Source organism: Glossina fuscipes, unplaced genomic scaffold (genome assembly GCF_014805625.2).
Source record: "Glossina fuscipes isolate IAEA_lab_2018 unplaced genomic scaffold, Yale_Gfus_2 308, whole genome shotgun sequence".
In the NCBI taxonomy this organism is placed as follows: domain Eukaryota; kingdom Metazoa; phylum Arthropoda; class Insecta; order Diptera; family Glossinidae; genus Glossina; species Glossina fuscipes.
The window spans coordinates 153807-174134 of record NW_023998651.1 but is presented as its reverse complement, the minus strand read 5'-3'; the positions used below and the strand labels follow the sequence as shown (position 1 = coordinate 174134).

General features: G+C 33.2%; 1 protein-coding gene across 10 annotated transcripts in view; it reads right to left on the bottom strand.

Moving 5' to 3' along the window:
* Nucleotides 1-636: 636 nt before the first annotated feature.
* Nucleotides 637-20328, bottom strand: part of LOC119643021 (synaptotagmin-7) — a 68075-nt gene continuing 48383 nt past the window's right edge. For 9 of the 10 annotated variants that reach the window (XM_038042377.1, XM_038042382.1, XM_038042379.1 and 6 more), the window contains one exon: nucleotides 2704-2804. In XM_038042377.1, the coding sequence (XP_037898305.1) occupies nucleotides 2704-2804 (101 nt within the window). Of the gene's footprint in view, nucleotides 2805-20328 lie in introns of all 10 variants that reach the window. The other variant, XM_038042373.1, reaches the window with a different exon arrangement.

Sequence of the window (20328 nt, the reverse complement as noted above, 5' to 3'; positions counted from 1 at the left end):
TTGCATAACGTTTTTACGTACCCGTTATATGAAGAGGGACTACAAACATGGGCCGATCCAATAGTAGTCACCATTGAATAAAAACACGTCTGTGTATCAAATCTCGTCAAAACTTACAAACTGCTACCTATAGGTTGAACACTAACATACATGAAAAGACATCGGACGGGCGGGCAAGCTTAAATCGCCTCGGAAAACAATTTTGAATCGGTTGATATAATAAAACGTGGGTTTTCATTATATTGTTTTAAGTATTAATACATCCGCATATATTTAAAAGAATCTTACGCTGCTTTTATAATCATAACCGTTCACTGTATATACTAACAGCCAACCTCCCCTTCGCTTTATTCTTGTTGAGAGCTTTCGTCGTGAATAATTTATTGTCAAATTTTTTGTGATTTATCATATCATATATACAATAAATTATGTGAAAATTATTAATATGCTTTCACGAATCGCTTTTCAAGAGCTTATGTTGGAAGTGGTCCGTATACCAAACTTAATCGTAACATCCCGAAAATTATATTGGCAGACATCATACAGGCAGATGGGTGGGCAGGAAAATATACTTAAACGGATACAATAATGAATCTCAATTCACTGCTTCTGCGCTAAGCTGAAAAATTCCTAAGAGCGGTTACTAAGTTCTAGTTTATAATTCGTAGTTATGGTGGTGAAAAAATTAAAGTGGTTTCTTTCAATATTCTTGCGGACATCGGATTTACTCATGAAAATGTTTTCACAAAAATTTGAAGACATCCACACAGAAAATCTTTAAGTAAGAAAACCTAGAATCACGTATTTACGTATGTTTGCTTTATACGAATTTTGCAAATGGTGATAAATGGGAATTTAAGATGATGGAAATATACACCTTCTAGTATATTATTAATAAAGCAATGAAAATCACGAGCTTGATAAAGCGTATATTAAGAAAAATTAAAATATACTTTGATACAGAAAATTTTAGCGATCTTCTTGTTTATTCCCTATTGTTTACCCTGAAACAGGTGAAATCACTTATTCAAATACAGCTATCATAACTAATAAGCGATCGTAGCAGGCTTAAGGCAGGTTTCTTGCCGTAAGAAAGGGCAGAAATATAATAATTCTATCTTTCGTTAATACCTGAATGCGTTCGTCACATAGTCGATAACGCATACGTACTTTTCTTCAGCGCGAAATTTGTTTATTTAGTTTTTCGAAAATCGAAGTTATAAATAAAAACTTTTTGCAGGCATTTCTCCAATGGTAAGCGAAATGTTACCTAGTAGTAGACATCAATATCTATTAAATAAATACAGAAGAACATGTATCGCACAGAGCTGACATTTTGATTGCTTCTAGCGAATTCTTGGAATTATTTTTCAGTCTTGGCTGGAATTTTACTAAGAAAGATATTAAATTAATTTGAATCCTGTAAATAAGGCTTCAAGATCTCAAATAAAAAGGATCTGGAAAGAAAGCTTTACCCTTTACGACGGATCATAAGTATTTATTAAATCCCCTAATAAGTGACATCTTATAACAAAACGTATATCTCTATAAAGCTAACAAAAATTGCCGGTATAATTTTTTGACGTAAAGTAGTTACGACTTTCTGGTGTTGAAAAGAAAAGTAAGTTTCGAATATCTCTTTGCAAAAACTTCTTTGAATAGGCTATTTCTTTTGAACTTAATTCACAACTCAGCAACTAAGTAACTAAACTAGTTCATGCACAAGCAAAATATGAACTTTTGCTTTCACATTCCAGATATTTGAATTAGTTTGCATTACTATAATAGAAATGTAGGCTGTGGGTAGATGGGGTACATTTTCTCTATTGTACGCCAACAAGCAACTAAAATTTAAATAAAGAACTCGCCGACTATTTTGAACGTCTTTACAGGGTAGCGTGATTTGCGTTCTCGAAACTCGTGAAAAATGTGTTTCACTGTCCGTTTACACGGACTAGAGGCCCACGTCGCCGCACAACTTGCTATATGAAGCTTGCTGCATTCATTCTTGACTCTATTTCCAGTTAAATTTTGAACATCATTTGTTAAGAACATGCACATTTATCTACGTATAGGTTGTCTTGAGGAGAACATATTTGTACACATTTCTATGAACTTTGGTATTTATAGAAAACACGCGAATAGAATAGTTAGTATTTAAAATGACGGAACAAAAAACGATGATTATTCTGGTGCACTGTAATGTTATTTATTTATCTAACTGTTATGTCTCTATATGTCCGCGATGTAATCTGCATTACATGGTTCAAAAGAATCAGATTGATACAGTTTAGAGATGTGAATGCGTGTTTAGCGGGTATCGAACGTTGAACGTCGCCAAAACCAAAACTTCTTCGTTATTATTTAATATTGTTCTTTTTAAATTTTTTATATAAACACAAATTATATTTTTTTTTATTCAAAACGTGATAACTCCCAATTTAGTTAATGTACATAAACTTGTTCGTTTGTGTGGTTTTGTGTTTGTGTGATATATGTATAATTATGTTGCACAAGCGCAAACTATTAAATTCTTTGAAATTATTGTTACATACATATATGCACATGGTAATGACAAAACTGATCCGTGTTGGTTTGTTTCAGGCTTCTTTTTGATATAACAACATATTTATTGATCTACATGAATCTGCAGTTTTCGCCGTTCAAATGGGGTGCACAGGTACATATGTGGGTAGCATTTCCTTATTCCGGCTTCAAGCGATGCCATTGAACAATAGTTTGTCGTGGTTTCGAAATCATGTCCTGCCAATGTTTGGTCTCAGAGGCACCCGATCCGTTTTTACCTATTCAATTTAATATACATTACATATTACATAATTGTATAACTTTATATGTAGATAGATACAGAAGTCCGCTTTTTCACGTGGCTTTACTTTTACATGAATGTTTTTACATAAATGAAAGCCACATAAAAAAGGTTGAAAAAAGGCATATATATGTATGTATGTATATATATCTTATCAAAAAGAAAATAGAATAAAAAAAAATTTTTTTTTGAGGTTATTATGATGTGACTGCAAACGTCAGATTTTAAAACGGCCAGGAAATATATATTTGCCTTTGTGGAAAATCGTACACATTTGAAGCCGGTGAAATGTATTTGTGTAACAAAAACGGCGGTTGTATATATTTTAAACTTAATGATAGAATATCGAAAGTATTTTCAAATTTTAGAAAGAGGGAAATCTGTTTTGGGTTTCCGCATTTGTGTTTTCTCATCTCATTGTACTTAATTTTCTATAGTGTTATATTGAAACATGACGTTAAAGAGCATGTAATTGCTTTGCAATTCTTTTCATTATTCTTAGAAACATCACAAACGTTATGCGGAATATCTTCACATGTTGTTTTTTAATTTTTGTTAGATCTCTTGAGATGTGCAAGTGCGCTAAAAAATTTATGGTCTTTTGCACAAATAACAAAACTTTTCAACAAATGTGCTTGATATGCAACATTTTAATGTGTTATTAATAACTTGATGGTAATAATACTTTACATTTTATGAAAATAAATGAAGAAACGCGACAAAAAAGTTTGCCCAGAATAATGAATAAGAGCTTAGAACTATTACGTCTTAAGGCAACATGAAGTGCCAGTCTGAATTACCTTAATATTTAGGAAATGAGTTGTACGTCGAAAATTCAGGAAAGTCCATTCTAAAGAAAGGGCAAAAAGTGGTTATGGTTTAATCAAAATGAAACTACAGTTAGTCTCCTCCAAAACTCAATCCTGTGTGGAATCACAAAAAAAAAATTTAAATTATCTCTAATGCCATCAACTAGCTTTGAAATATCAAATATAGATGTGAGTAACGAAGCACCAGTCTCATTCTTAACACCATAACAAAACCAATATATTGCCGTTTGTTGTAAATCTCCATAAACGTATTGTATTAACTAAAGAGCTCAATTTTTGAATTGAATGTCAATGTTTATTATAAGTTCGGTAACACTTTTAATTTTTTAACATAGAGTACATTTATATTAATCAGTAATTACTAGTTAATTACGTTAGTTTGTTTATTAATTGCAATCAAATTTTTATTTTCTTACGTTTACTTAACACTTTTTTATCGACAACATCGTGCTTCCATAACAGCTCGTGACTAAGTAACCCCAACATAAAGGATAGGGCGTTCTATTAACAAAGGGACGTGTTGGACACTATGTGGAGTACGATTGTGGCACCGGCGATAACAACACTTCTACCATAACTATTGTGTTCGATTAAATTTGAACTAAAATATTTATAAAAATACTTCTTCCTGTTCTCCTCCTCTTCTTTGTTCAAGAATTTTTTCACGCTGCTATTTTAATCTGTGTGAGTTCTTTTCTATGACGACACCAAAAAATATGCTGCAAAACATTTGGAAAAAATAATAATAAACTGACGAAAATATTTTGAAAACAGAACTTCTGAATTTTTTCTTATTAAAACTGTATATTTACCAAAACTCCTTTCAAATTAATGAATGTAACAGTTTCTGTTTGATACTAAAAATAGAAACCACTTTGGTTTTTTCCAAATCATTAAATTGTCAATATAAAAGCACATACAACAGCATTTTTCATATTCACTATTGTGGGAAGTCATTAAATTTTTTTGCAACCTTGTAACATACCTTACGGTATATGTAATATTCTGAGCCAAGTTCATCTGCTGTTTTTAAACACGTTCGCAAATACTCAGATTGAAAACTGAAGCATGGCATATATTCTTCATTATTGGTCATATGTAAATTTTGAAAGCGGGCACGATCCACCCACGATTGACATTATTGTAATTTGTGACCTGTAATAGATACAAGCTTAAAGTTTTGAGTAAACATCCTTCCTGAAAAAAATGGGCGGAATAGATACTAAAATATTATGACATACAGCTCATAAACATTTTTTAGAAATAAGGAAAGATATTATAGCTGGCAAAGCCGACAATTCAGTATCCCTCAAACATGTCCTCGATATCGCCATTGTTTCAAAACATATTTTTCGTTAATATAATTTTTTATATGCACCGTGCATAGTTTATTTACATCATTCAAAAGCATCACATATATAACGTTTTTGAGTCGCCTTAGTAAGTCAATATAAATCGGAAAAACGCTACGTATATAATGTGTTTGGGCGACTGGAATTACCAAGAGCTTGTTCAAAAGTGTCTAATTATGAATCGTAATGATTACTTTGTTGTTTCAATGTTTTCGTTTTTGTTTACAATTTAAACTTTTTTGGACGCTTGTTGTTACTCATCGATTTTTAACGTAACTTATGAAAAGTAACTGATTTGTCTTTGTTTTCCTCTATTTTGAAGTGTCATCTAATTGAAGAATTTTATCTCTTTTTACTTTTGCCAGATGCTTTCACAAATGTGTACTTTTACTAGATCCATCTTGCTCTCGCCTGTTTTGATTTTTTACTTCCGCTAAAAATAAAACCACAAAGCATTGGGCACATTCCTTGCATACTTAGAACAAAATAAACTGCCAATGAGGTGATATCCAACTAAAGTATAAGGAAGTTCGCACAATGTTACTTAAAATGTCGTTTCGATTTTATGTGTTTTCGTAACATTCCCAAATTTGGGTTCATACTATTGGGTTATGAGTGACCTTAATTTTATTTACAAAATTTAAAAAAGCGTCTCTACAGAAACTAGAATTTTAGGATTTCAGAACACTTCTGAGTGCACTATTGAGTGCATTCACACTCTCTGTTCAATCTCCTTTTTCTCTTCAACCTTCTTTCTCTTTTTAAACTTTGTTTGCCTTAAAAATTACCTCTTCTGTCGCTATTCTTGCTAATCGCTTTTAGATATCAGATTTCCTGGGAATTTTTGTCACTCTGCTTGTTAGTCACCGGCTGCGTAAGTTGTTTTTATGCTACGAGACCGTCAGGTAAAACATCAAGGACTTTTATCTGGTTTTATCGATTTCCCAACATTCTAGGAAATTTATTTTTCTCTAGGCAGTTTGAATGAAGATTTGTTTCGTTATATATGCGATTTTTGCAACAACGTAATTTAATTGAAGATTTCCTTGATGTCCTTTTTTATCCCTTACTCAAAATCCAAGTGTACGAGTTTGTAGATCTTTTGTTATATTTGGCCAAAGCTAACTCAAGACTCTTGGTCAACGCTTTTATCACTTACTCATATCTGTGGAATTGCCGTGTTTTTGTATTGGACACGTTTATGTTACTAGATTATTTTTACTTCAAAAGTAACAGCGTTTTATTTTCTTCCTCTTATATAATATTTTTGTTGGTCGAAGCGTAAAGTTGATTAAAAACTAATAAAAATGACTTAGAAAGATTGAATAATTCTATTACCGAGTGAATATGGGGTATTTAGACAAAAAAAAAAAACTATGGGCTTTGGGCTGAAGTTGATTTTTTTAAGGAAATAAAGAAAGCCCTTCAGAAAATTTTCGAACATACATTTCTAAGCAATTAATAAGGACTTTTATGCGCGAATAAAACTCGCATGTTCTCAGGCCGGATCACCTTTAGCCTTGTTGCGTATAACTTCTATGATAATCTAAAGAAAGACTTGCAAATCTTACTTTCTTTAAACAGCACATGAAATTCCTATTTACAAGCCAATTCAAATATGCAAAGCCTGAATTTATGTAAAACTTTCCATGAACATTTCTTGAAGTATTTAATTTTTAAAATAACCGTCTAACATAACATTACATCTTTTCCTTCGAATAAATGCCAGCACACCTTGACGGATTCGCGTAACGCTAGTCTACCTCCTACGAACTGATATTAACTATACGGAGTTGACACAACTACTTGTTTTCCTCTCCTTATTTTTCACTTCGACACGCCCAGAGACATCCCGCCGATAAAGCACTTTATCTGTTAAGAAACTTGCAAACATTAACCTAAATAGAGACAACTAAGTTGATAAAATACTTAATATATCGTTGGAAAAGTGAAGATGTATTCAGTAATACTAATACAATAATTAAAATTAAAATAGCGTGATAAATTTTCGAACTCAAAATCTAGCAATAGAATTCGTATATGCAAAAAATTTCTTGGTAATGGGAATTCTCCCATCCATGCCTCGGTTCGGATTGTACTAAACAGAATTTGCTTTTTGCTCAAGTTATTATAGAATCACGCTTTCACTTTACAAATTTATGTAAAATTTAGGTTATATAATGGATAAGGTTCAGGCCATCCGCAATGGTCTTCAACCACTTTGAGAAATCTTCCCTACCAAAAATGGTTTGAGGCATTGTAGATACACGGTTGTTGACCCATAATTACACAGAAGGATTTTGAATCCTATCACTTCGTTTTATTAAGTCATTACGGTTCATTATTTTCAAGAGATTATTCATTTCGCCAATGTCGTTTTCATCATGAGACGCAGCGTCATCCACAGCGTCAGCATCTTGTTTAATAATATTCACAACATCTTGCTTATTTGCATCCTCACTTCCAATATCGCCATTACTACAGATATATCCCTTTTCCTCTTGTCTCATGATATTGACGAGAAATTTCTTTTTTGTGTAGAAACATAAGGAAGACAAGCTTTCCGCATAAATAATAACGTGTGTGAAGCAATCATTATGAACTTCTAGCTGCACGCATCGAATTTTTTCTTTTGTTGACTAGGGATCTGAATATAAGCTTTGCAACCAAAAACTTGACGTCTGCTTAACTTTGGTTTTTCCTCATTCAAAGTTTCAACAAGGTATAAGCAAACAACGATCTATAATATAGATAAGAACTAATACGTCTTAAATACCGCATATTCTTGGGTAACTTATTATTATTTTAATATTATTATTTTAATATTTTCATATTTTTTATATCTGAAATAATTTTACTAAAAAAATAAAACCACATAATATACTTCTTAATCAATTATTTGTAAACAGAAAATTATCCAAATATAACTTATTGCTAACAACATATAAACAAAAAAGAAAACCTATTTATTTGCTGAATTCGCTGCGATACAATACTTAATTTATAAAAACAAATTTATAAAGTCATCCAGTTCTACTCATCCAAATACAGGCAATGATTGTAGCGTTATGTATATATGTACATTGTAGCTGGAGAGAGAGAGAAGGAGAAATTATCGTTGCGTTACTGATCAAAATTAATGTACATTTTAAATGAAAATTAAATACAAAAGCTTTCTTTTGTATTGTTTTTTCCTTACAGGCAAAAATTTCAAGCTTTTTCTTGTTTATAAATTCTCTTCACTTAATATCGAAAAATCTTTCACTAGGTTTGAATGACAAAGCCACAAAATATCGTTTCGTCCTTAATCGATTACTCATGGTTTGGTTTTCTTTATATCACAAATTGATGATTACATGTTTTTTTGGTCGATAATTTTTCGGGTGTCTTAACTATTGCAAAGTGGCCGCTTCTTCAAACAGAAAAAAATATTCCATATGATGTTGATATCAATCCAAGCCGACAGCACAAGGATCGGTCAGCATTCTTAATTAATTTGACAAATTTTTATGTTTTCATTTTTAAATTGTCATTACATTACGATCAGAAAGAAATAATTACTCTACACTTGTCTCACACTTTTGTTTAGGTTTATAATTTCCTTTTTTCCGATCAAATAAAATAAATATTGTCTGCAGTTTTATGATATCATTAAAACGATAAGTGGCATTTATTCACAAGGATAACTACAAATTTTTTTTGTTAAACTTGTATTCTTATATTTGTGGTAGAAGAATCTTATTTTTGATGAAATCATTTTAGCTAATAAACAGCTGAAGCCTTAGCGCTCCATTGTATGTACTTTTTCTTCGGTTAACGTCATTTTTGGTGAGCTTAGAATAATCCTTGTTTTTATTTGTTTCGTTTCTGTGATTTAATTTTTTGCGTTTTCTTGGTAACGTCAATAATTTTTATTCTTTCGAGACCACTTAAATTTAATAGTCTCTTTTGTACGTTAAATTTTTTTACACTTTTTTTTGCAACATCATCTTTTTTTTTCCATACGAATTTTTCTTATCTTCTTTCATTTTACGATGTTCATCCCTGACATCCTGCTTTTTCTTTCAATTCCTCACACCATTTTTTTTCTTGGCAAAAATTAGAAACTTTAAGCACTATTACTCTTTGATCAACGATTAAAAAAAAATGGATTTAAAAGTTTTTTTTTAACTACCGCTTGCTCAATGTTATATGTTAGGGGACGTAAATGTAATTTGTAGGTGGTAGCATATTGAGTATAGGCTTTCCTAATGTTATTGCGGACCTGTTCTCTAATCAACTCTTGCTTTTTGTCAATCCTTAAAAAAAGAAGGGCCTTGTAAAAAGCTGCTTTCAGACATCACAGGAAGAAACAAAATATGAAATTTGCTTAACCATTTTCGGCCAATAAGTAAATGTTTTTCAGCGATAAATAGTCTTGGCTATATCTCCGTGGGCACTTAATGGATGCTCCTGAGCAAGTTTGATTAACTTAGCTGTAAGATCTGATAGAACCTATAATTTCCATGAATTTTGCTCTTAAACCGCATCTCCAGCGTATTCGATCCGTTTGCAAATGAAATCGTATTGAATCAAGTCACTGTTTCATCTTGAATTGACGACGATACCTTAAAGACACTTTATGCGGGGATTGAAACGCAACGGAAGTCAAATCTATTTCTATACAGTACGTTAATTCTTCTAAGAATCATTTATACATTTGTGAACTATTCATTTCGAGGTCTTCGGTAAGAACGCGATACAATGAATCGGGCACAACGTGTACCTCTACGTGTACCTTTTCAATGTTCGATTAAGAAGCTGAAACCTATCAATTTCAGCAACCATATAGTCAATCGACCCTAAAGATCCTTATCATTTGGACAAACATCGGAAAGGATAGAGGCACAGAATAACTTTCTAATATTTAAAACCAATTTCTCGAAGCGATTTAATTAAGTGATGGATCGTTTAGATTTGTTATAAATTGAAGGAGCAGACAAAGTTTCATTAAAAATTTTGGCGTTCATTTCATTATATTCAAGTAATTGCACATGATAAAGTTTGAGAACTATGTAAGGAAATTTTTGGCACGCACTATAAAATTATCTAATTGAATTATCACCACCATTCATTAAAACTTTCGAGCTCTCTTTGCTGGTCTCGGATGACCCAGAGACCTGTTACTGAAGCTTTTTTGAAGATTTGTTATATTTAGGTCAATTTGGTCTCAAAATGTTTAACAAAATGTATGCTTATCTGCTAGGCAGTCTTTGAAATCATCGGCATTTGTTGAGCATCTCGAACATGTTAATGTTTTGATTTCATCGATCTTATCATCATTTGGTTCATCCCCTTCAATTTTCGAAACTTTGCGAACATTGAATCCTGAGAATCTAGAGCTATTTAATTCCCCATCCAGCAACTCATGCCTCAACAAAAATTGTCTTAACCGCACTTGTCATGCAAGAGCTGCTTACGAAATTCCGGACGTGAATTCCTTTTCAGAATTTCTAATAGTTCCATATCAGGCTAGGAATTTTAAGTCGATCGCTCAATTTGAAGATCGCATCGTAATACAGCTTTTGCATAGTTAAAAATTGAGTTCGAGACTGAAAATTACCATCTGTCAAACCTTCACTTTCATTGCCACTAAACTTTAAATGTCAACTGGAAATAACATTGACACTTTATCTGGACTCAAATCATGATCTAAATGATTAGCAAGTGGCCTAGAGTGTATCGAAAGTGATACGGGGGAAGCGTCCACACCTTCAGTATTAATAATTAATAATGGATTGTAACATTAAAATTGATATGCTTATTGCCAGGCAATTGTGATGATGTGGCCTGTATAGTTATTTTAGTTTGCTTATTTGACTCAGATTTTTGGTTCAAAGTATCAAGCGAGTCTTGTTTGTTGCCCTGAATTTTCTTATTTTTGCGCAGTGATGTTATTAAGGGGGTTGAGTCTTGGACTTAATTGGTGAAATGTTCGTTTTGAATCATCTAGCGGTAATTCGGTTAGAGCGTACGGTCTCAATTTTTTAGATCTATAAAGTTTTTTACATTGTTTGAAATTCTGGAACAAGTTCCAGATAAATGTTAATATACTCCTTATGTAATATAGAATTAGACGACGTAACAGCAGGTGTATCAAGAATGTGGAAGTTTTTTTGGCATAATATATATTGCGCCAAACTGCTATTGAGCAATTCTGACTGATTAGCACGGCTCTCCTCGCCATATTCGTTCGTTAGTCGCTATTGAACTAAATTGAAGTAATTTTGAATTGAATTATTACGAATTAAAATTAAGTGTTACAAACGAAATTAAGTGAATCAACTGTGGTAAAATATATATAGTGATAGTGTTATTCAGTGGATTGACAATATAATATGATATAAGTAATATATATAGTGTATAGATATTTATAATTTAAATGTTTGTTGTAAAGGTTGTAAGGAAGCGTTTTGCTTCCTTACTAATAACAAGTCCGTCTGCTTAAATGTTTACCCCTAGACATCGACCAGTCAGTTCGATTTGTCCGTTTACATGTCTTTTTACTGAACATGATCAGCTTCTGCCCGCTAAAACAAACCCATAAGCGACACATTCAGATATGTGTTCCAGGTATTCACATGTAACATCTGCAACCTTATACAAATATATTTGAAAGATCACATACATAACTGTATAAGACATAGTATAGACACACATAACATGTCGGAAAAAATGTACACAGAAATGATAATTGATAGCACAAACTTATAAAGAAAAAAACTAAGCACATTGTGAACACATACCTAACGGTTAACAAATCAGGCGATTTGGTCCCTAGAGCAGCAATGACGGTGAAACGAACAGAAGAATAAGCATACAAGCAAGCATAGCGAGTCTAGCACTCACATACTTAACGGTTAACAAATCACGCGATTTGGTACCTGGGTCAACACTATACAAATGCATGTTGAGCAGGGCAATAGAACAAGCACAAAGTTAGGCGTATGAACAAGCATAGCAATAGGATTGACATAAGTTGGCACGTAAGAGAGTATTAGTGCTAAGTTATGTATAGGTAATTTCATGCAAGTCGAAACTGAGGTTGCGGCAGTAAGTCTGTCAAACACGTCGAAGCCAACCTAAACTAAGCAAACGTATAAGTACATTATCTCAATACACATTTAAACGCACATAGCCTAGTACACGTATATAATGGAACAAGCGAGCGCGACTTCGTGTATAAAAGAGCGCCGCGTCACACGAAATCTTTCAATTGTGTCATAGCCGCCTAAGGTAAGTGTTCACGGACAATTTGACGAATTGACCTTTAAGAGTAGTTTTCTGAATTTACGGATAGGGGATGTGCTGGCTACCTGTTAGTCGCCATCCCTGAAGGACCTTTTAGGACTACTGACTTTAGAGATAGGGAATGTGCTGGCTAGCTGTTTGTTGCCATCCCTGAAAGACCTTTTAGGACTACTGACTTTACAGATAGGGGATGTGCTGGCTAGCTGTTAGTCGCCATCCCTGAAGGACTGAGGCACATCTTTTTCTTATTCCTACATTCGAATAGCCAACCAGAGACAAACCCTTGGCCCAGGGAGCCAAGGCAGCTATGATACAAACAACGTATCCGTTTTTTGGTAGTAATCCGCGATAGTACAAGGAAAATCCCTAACCACGTGTGGGTAAAACCGGTCATAAAAGCTACAACAGAAAGTCGGGTCACCTCGCTAATTTCCTCTTATCCCTCTACAAATCGCTTGTAATCTCTTACACAAATAAAAGGAACATAAGGTCATAACCGAATGTCCAAAACATTTTGTTTTCTTCAAATTGTCTTGGAAGGAATCCTGGAGTGACTGTAGTTACCTTGCCCAAGAAGACTCGTTATAACCTATTATAAAACAAAAATATAATGCATTATTAATAAACTCCAGAAACATATATATGTAAATTTGTATCAAAAATAAATTGTAAAAAATGAAATACGCCAACTGCGTAAAAAGAAGAGAGCAAATATTAAATTGAATGAAATAAAATTATGCTTCTTTTCTCGAATTCGCACAGAGCACTACCTCTTTATCTTAATTGCAATTTATAGCAAACAGTGGATGGCTTGAACCCGAATTCACGACAATAGTTTCAAAGCTATTTGCAAATGAACCCGCCAATGCCAAATATTGCACCATGTCAGACATCCCAAAATAAATTTTCGATACAAAAAGGTGTAAATAAACTGGGAAAAATAGTGGTTTTATAATGACAATATGGCAAAAGATCAACAATTCCAAGGTGTCTTTACTCAGTTCCCGAACTCATGCGTCTTCACTTAAAACAGAAGACAACAGAGTTCTGTATAAATGAATCCAAAAATCATGAATATGAAAATAAAGATATGTTCTTTTAATCTGTGTTTACATTTTGTCTCATGGATATTCCTCAGACATATCCACTTAAAAGAGTAGCAAGTACTTAACCCTTGCATGAATAGACCGGTGGATGAAATTTATTTTACCGAAAGGGCATATTTTCTCCTCCGGCTCATGATGTCTATGGGAGATCCCGGGTCTAAGGACCCCTAAGCTAAATTCTTATCATATATATAAAAAAAAATCTTTTTATTTCATTTTCTTTACATATTATACAAAATTTAATATATTGAAATGTATAAGACTTTTATTTTATCTTGTTTAGTTCTGATTATGTGTATTGGTATGTATGTAATTATATATGTTTGTAAACATGTACATGTCTATTCACTTTTATATATAATAAAAATCATTCGTTATATATATAAATCCTTTATCAATATTTATTAACATTTTTTTTCTTTTATAATGATGTGTCCACACTGACATGTTTCTTTTTTATTTATCTATTTTATAACAAGTATTAAAGAACATTGAACCATAGATCATGTGTAGGAAATGAGATATCATATTCATGTAGGATTAAGTCATCATGACAACAAATCGGAAATCAATAATCAAGCTTATAATTTTTAATATTTTCTAAATACAAAGAACGAGTAACCAAAATTTTTGCGCTCCTTTTCTTTACACTGAAAATTGTTTTTTTATATAAAAAGCTCCTTCTGATGAGATCAATTCTTTAGCAGCAAACTTCTTTATATTATCAGATTTTTATAACAGAACTTGGCTGCTATGGAGGTTAATCTTTCACTAATATTATTATTTTATAATTGATCCTTTCCATTTTATTTAATGCAAACAAAAATCTGCTTGAATTTCATACCAACATCAAAATCGTCTTTCACTAATCGCATTCTACTCTTGAGCAACCTTCATTGTATTATAAGTTGAAAATGAATCTGCAGAACAAATTTACTTTCCTAATTATAATCCATCGAAAGGGTATATGCGATTCCCAATTTACGAGTTTGTACGACTTAAATTATTAATAGTACAATACATTTTTAGCTTTCTCTCTTTGATTTACTCATTTTAAAAGACAAATTTCCCTCCGTCTCTGTCTCTCTCTCTCGCTGTAATTAAAGTCAATCATTACGATATATACTTTCCCATTAAAATAATTAGATTTTCTTTATTTCGATTTTAGGATTTATACACAAATTTTGTAGTAGTTCTTTCAAAGATCGAGGAATCTCTTCAATCCAATGTTGAACACGCGATAATATTTCTGAGCGTTGTCAACTTTTTCCACTATAATTTTTTATTTTTTTTCTCTTGCCTTCGATCGAAAAACTTTAAACGTACGTTGACTTTTGCAAATCCCTTAATCATACAAAAACTTCAGAGTATGTCTTCACAATTAATTTTGGTGGAAAAACGCTACATTTTTTGTTTTACTTTATTTTGGTTTTTACTTTCATTCATGTTTTCTTCTTTGCATAAAAAAGGTGTTTATTTATTTATTTATTCAGTTACTTACACATGAAAATCGACTAAAATAAATCAATAGTCGAATTCGGTTGTCTCTTAAAAGTAAATCTTGTACTAATTAATATTAAAAATTAGTATAAAATCTATAAGGAAAAGTAAAGAAAAAAAAATAAAATAATTCATGTATATTACATAAGAAAGAAGAAAAGAGGCATGTACACAACGAGCACAGGGGCACACTCACAACCAGTACAGGACCCAATTGCAAGTAAACCCCTAAACCATCACAAACTTGCAAAAGCTTCGCAACCCATACAGTAAACAACACCAATTCATTTTCAAATCAGTTTAATAGTTTAAATACAACTTAGGCAAATTAAGCATAAAGCAAGGCTGTTTGGGTAGACCTTAAACGGATCCGATAATGAGATTAAATGACAGAGATCGTTTAGGTTTCTACAAACAGCTCTAAACGGGTTAAACAGCTCATAATTATATTTACATTAATTAAGATTAATGAAAATAAAGTGCCTAGAGAAGCGGTTAGGGATATTAAATCTTGTCCCCAACTAATCTGGACGAATCGAAAGTGCTATTAATCTACGTTTTTCAAGTGACGGTAAGGATAAAAAAGCAGCCTATTATCATAGGGAAGCAAATAGACAAGCTAATTCCAACCCAAGGGCAAACTGCAAGAATTTGGTTTCATTTGATTGAATTGAATCTACATAACACCTATAGGAAGAAGACACAACCGAGGCATATTCAAATATTTGTCTAATTAAAGGCACGTAGAACTGTTTTTGTCATGTAAGGATGCTTAAGCTCTTTGGACCACCTCATAATGAAATTTAGCACGGGCCTAGTTTTACTTACAGCGAGCTCAATGTGCTGTGTGAACGTGTGTATGAAGATTCGAATAAATCCCCAAATCGATCAACGTTTTCCATCTTGTACGAATCAATGAAATACTCAGTATTGAATAAGAGTATTCTTAAGAAAAGAAGCTTTGTGCATGTGTCTACATTTAATTTCATAAAATTTATCGAGTGCTATGTAACTAAATTATATAAGTCAAGCTGATACGAATACGATTCCAAGGAAAAGGAAGAAAAAAATTTAACATCGTCAGCGTACATTAAGATCTGGCTGGATTTGATCACCGAGGGGAGACCATTAATGTACAAATTAAATAAAATAGGCTAAGTGACTGCCGCCAAAATTTTCTCAACGTAATACATGCTTTCCGTGAATGAAATTAACAACACATATAACACAAGGTGGTGTTGCTCACAACCACATGTTATATATTATCAGACACAACGAAATGCATAAAAGCCCTAACTTTTTTTCAAAACTGAGATTAGGAAAATCTTAAGGACTTTTTGTGTATCTGTAATCAATACCGGATTAACGAAATAACGGATTCTGTTGAAAGTTTCTTGATATAACGTTATATAAAAAGGATTACGTGTTATTAAGTGAATGAGGGCTATGGTATGCGTATAACTGTGTATGTACGAAACAGTACCAAATAGTATGTATAATATGTAGCAAACACAATTTGCCTTCCTTTTTATCGTTTATCGTGAAAAATTGAAGAATGCTTAATTCAATGTTCACCAAATATTTTAAAAAATTACAATGAAAATTTTCATATCAAGAAATGTTATAAATAAATCCATATATATGGAGCGTTTCGCGAATTACAGGAAAAGCAAACATAGTTTTCGGTGAAAGTGATTTGCTTAAAGAGAAGAAAATTGGAAATCTTTTATTATTTCACAAAATAGCTCTAAAAAATTGTTTGAAAGTAAGCAATTTTGTTTGGGATTTGTTTTGTTCTCAATTTACAGCTGTTTTCTCTTATAAATGCCACTCTAAAAAACGAGTGGTAATTCAGAACAGCTAAAATTAATGCTGAACGTATGCTCTTTTGCGTTCGTATAATTCGGCAAGTATGGGAGACCGTATTTAACAGCTGCTACGCCTACATGATCCCAAAAAACCGATAATCGTCGACCAATGCTGTACGCTCACATACACGATGCGAAACCAACCGAAAATATAAGCTGACTTTTAGATTAGTGATTACCCAGAGAATTGAATCTGATATTACATAATAAAACACAGCCGATAACCTGTGTTGCTAGTGCTCAATGTCTTTTTTTTAGTCTAAGAATTGAATTCATTAGTCTAAAATTAAAATAATAATAATAATAAAACACAGCTTATTATTTTTGATGCATGGTTACTCATCGGAAAAAAAAAACACGAGTATATTGGCTATTTTTGCTTTGCAAATTCTTCTCCTCTTCTGTTTTCAACTTTAATTTAACTGAATATGGTAGAAAAAAGGGTCGTGCAAGGAGTTATGTCTCTCCAATTGTGCTAGTGTCATTACTCACGTTCGAGTTATAATCAAATAATTGTGAAGGCCTTGCCTTCTTGACGAACAATTTAACAAGACGGGTGTTCCGTTTTCATCTTATTCGGAGCGTTCGTTAGTGACTAAACAGCAAAACAATAACTACAGCAGCAATAAAAGTGAGGCATTCGTCAGTTGTCTTATTGTAAGACAGCGAAAAAACTAATAGTGAAGATGGCGATATCAATTACAACCGCAAAACCATTAAAACAGGAATAATAAAAGAAAATTGCATTCATCGCCGGGCTCTCTGTCTTGCGATCGGTCAGCAATTCGGTGCTATACTCAATTATTTCAACATCAAGTCTACTGAATGCTTATACAATACCTTGCATAAATAAGATGGGCTCGGGGTCCAATGGATCATGACTTGTTGATTATGTGAGCGCCATGGTCAGTCGATGTGTGGAATTCTCGTGGGTAAAACGGCTGCTGTCGTGGATAGCACGACGCTGCATGGGTCGTGTTCTGAGTGCGGACGTAAGGATATTGGTTTTTATAAGTTGTTCGTTCAAACAAAGATGTGGTTTGCGGAAAAGAAAAAGATGCTGGTGGTCGTAATGGCCAGATTTAATAGATGCCAGGAAGCGTTTGAAGATTGTGCACTGTTGAATGGGTCGAAGTTATCGCTCAAGAATTGCTCATCTCCTGCAGCCAAAGTCTGTGAAACATGTGTTGCGTGTGGACCATCAACAAAAGCACCAGTCCATATCCAGACTCTTTCATAGGATACTAGTTTCCGTCACAAAGTAGATTAACCTGTAGAGCCGCCCGTCGACCTGTTGTCTGTAGACCAGGTGAATTTGTCCTCACCGAATCCGGGTTTGCAATTGGTTTCTTCTTGTAGCAGGATTGGTAATGATATTGCGAAACGGGATCTATCGAAGGACACGATGGTGAAAAATTTGCGGATTTCGCCTAGAGGCAGCTATCCGGCGACGGTAAAGAATTGAATGAGTATAACCTTTTACATTGTCGCTGAGTTCTAATAAGTTAATCCTGTCAGCATCTCACAATTCTCTCATTCTAATCAGACTATAGATCTGTCATTCATGACAACCATTAATCTTCAACCATTAATCTTCACAGAAATCACCTCACGCCGTCCCACCCAGCAAATCGATCTTTATCGATCTAAATCGATCAAGGCTGGCCTCTGATGCAGATATAGATTATATCAGAGCTCATATTTTGATGAAAATTGTAACTCTTAATCGCAATAGAGTATATATATTTAAGATAAAAGCAACTCAAGATAGCACCTTTCAAACTGTTAGTACCAACTGAGTATTTTAGATCTGTCCTGCCTGAATCGATTTGAAGAATGTCTTAGTACCTTCATACCTAGAGGTAGGAAAGCGGTGAAGAATTTGGCAATCGAAAACGATAACGCTGTTCCCAGTACCACGATTGGGTTGGTTACGGACATAGTCTTGCCCAGTAATGTGCCGGTGGCAAAAAACTAATAAAGAGCTCCCAGCCTCTACAATTATTATACCAAAATAATTGCAGTCTGAAAATAAAGCTTCGTGATACACATAACAGAAGTGCAGAAACTAATGTTTCTTCAGGTCCAATAACCATCATTTACAAAAATTTAGGGACCTCATCGTACTAGTAAGGATGGAATTTTCCTGTTTATCCTTCAGTGAAACTTTGTTAAAGCCTGATCTACATCCGTCGGAACTTCTTCATCATTTTTTCCAGATTTCCAGAAAGGATCGATTTGATTGCATTGGTGCTCTAATTATCTTATCTCCTGCACGTTCGTCCCATTCAATTGAATTTCCTACTCCCCCCGACGTTTAATTTATTACCATTGCGGCGAAAGTTGTCAATACAGTGTACATAACTTGTCAATACAGTATACATAACTAAACATAACAGTATATGCAACTTGCTCCTGTATTTCCCCAAATGTGGATACCTCTAATTAGAAGAAACATGCTGCCCCCGTTTGTGACGTTGGCGAAATGTTTGAACCCACTAATATAGTCATAGCGTTGACGGACTTCAAGTCACTTGATGTTATAGTGATAATTTTGGCTATATGGTCCTCCCTTCCACATCTGATAGACCTACTGTGTTCTTCAATAAATTATTTGATTGGGATTTACTTCAATGCAACCGTACTTCTAATTGTAGTGGCAGACTTCTAGATAATTGTAAATCGCTGTCCACGTTTTAGTTTGCCTACGAATTTGTATCATCCAGTTATTCGTATTTCCTTTGATTTCAGGCATGATGGTTTGTTGATATACTCTAACGTGTCAAATCCAAAATACTCCATTAAATATTATAATAAAACCAATATCTTACTGTTTAAATCCCATCTCTCACAAATTATGCTCGATTTCCCTGCTGAGAATATTGAAACCTTATTGCCATTGTTGTATAATGTATTACACCTAGAGAATTAAATATTTTAAAAATAGGAAAAACAAACTTTTCAAAAAATTTGCGAAAAATTTTTCTGCTTATAACTATTCTGCCTACTCTGCTGCAACGTATAGGTTTAATTACCTTAATAACCAATGTTATTGCAGATATCTTAAGTTGGTAAAATTCTTACTGCTTGTTAATCCTAGATATTTTTTAAATTTTTCAACTCCAAAAGAAAGCTCTCCAGCTATCCCTCGCACATTTCTTTCAATGGCTTTGAGTCCTCTGATGATATTGAAACTTTAAATCTCTTTACTGAATACTTCCGACGAAATTTTTTAACTGATAATTCTGATTTACCTGTTCACTGTCCATATCTGATCACTAACTCGGTTTCGATGCCTAAATTTGTAATTTCAGAAAACGACGTTGTACATGGTTTGAGGCCTTTAAAATATTGTTGCGCCGCTGCCTGATGGCATTCCATCATGTATACTCAAATCATGCCCTGACGACGTACATAGTGTTACTTCAAAGAATTTTAACTAGTCTTTCAAATCAGGTGTCTTCATAGCTGTGTCATCAATTCTTATTTTGCAAATTTTTTCTTTGGTTACTTCTCCTTATGTACTCCTTATTAGCTTTTAATATTAATTATTAT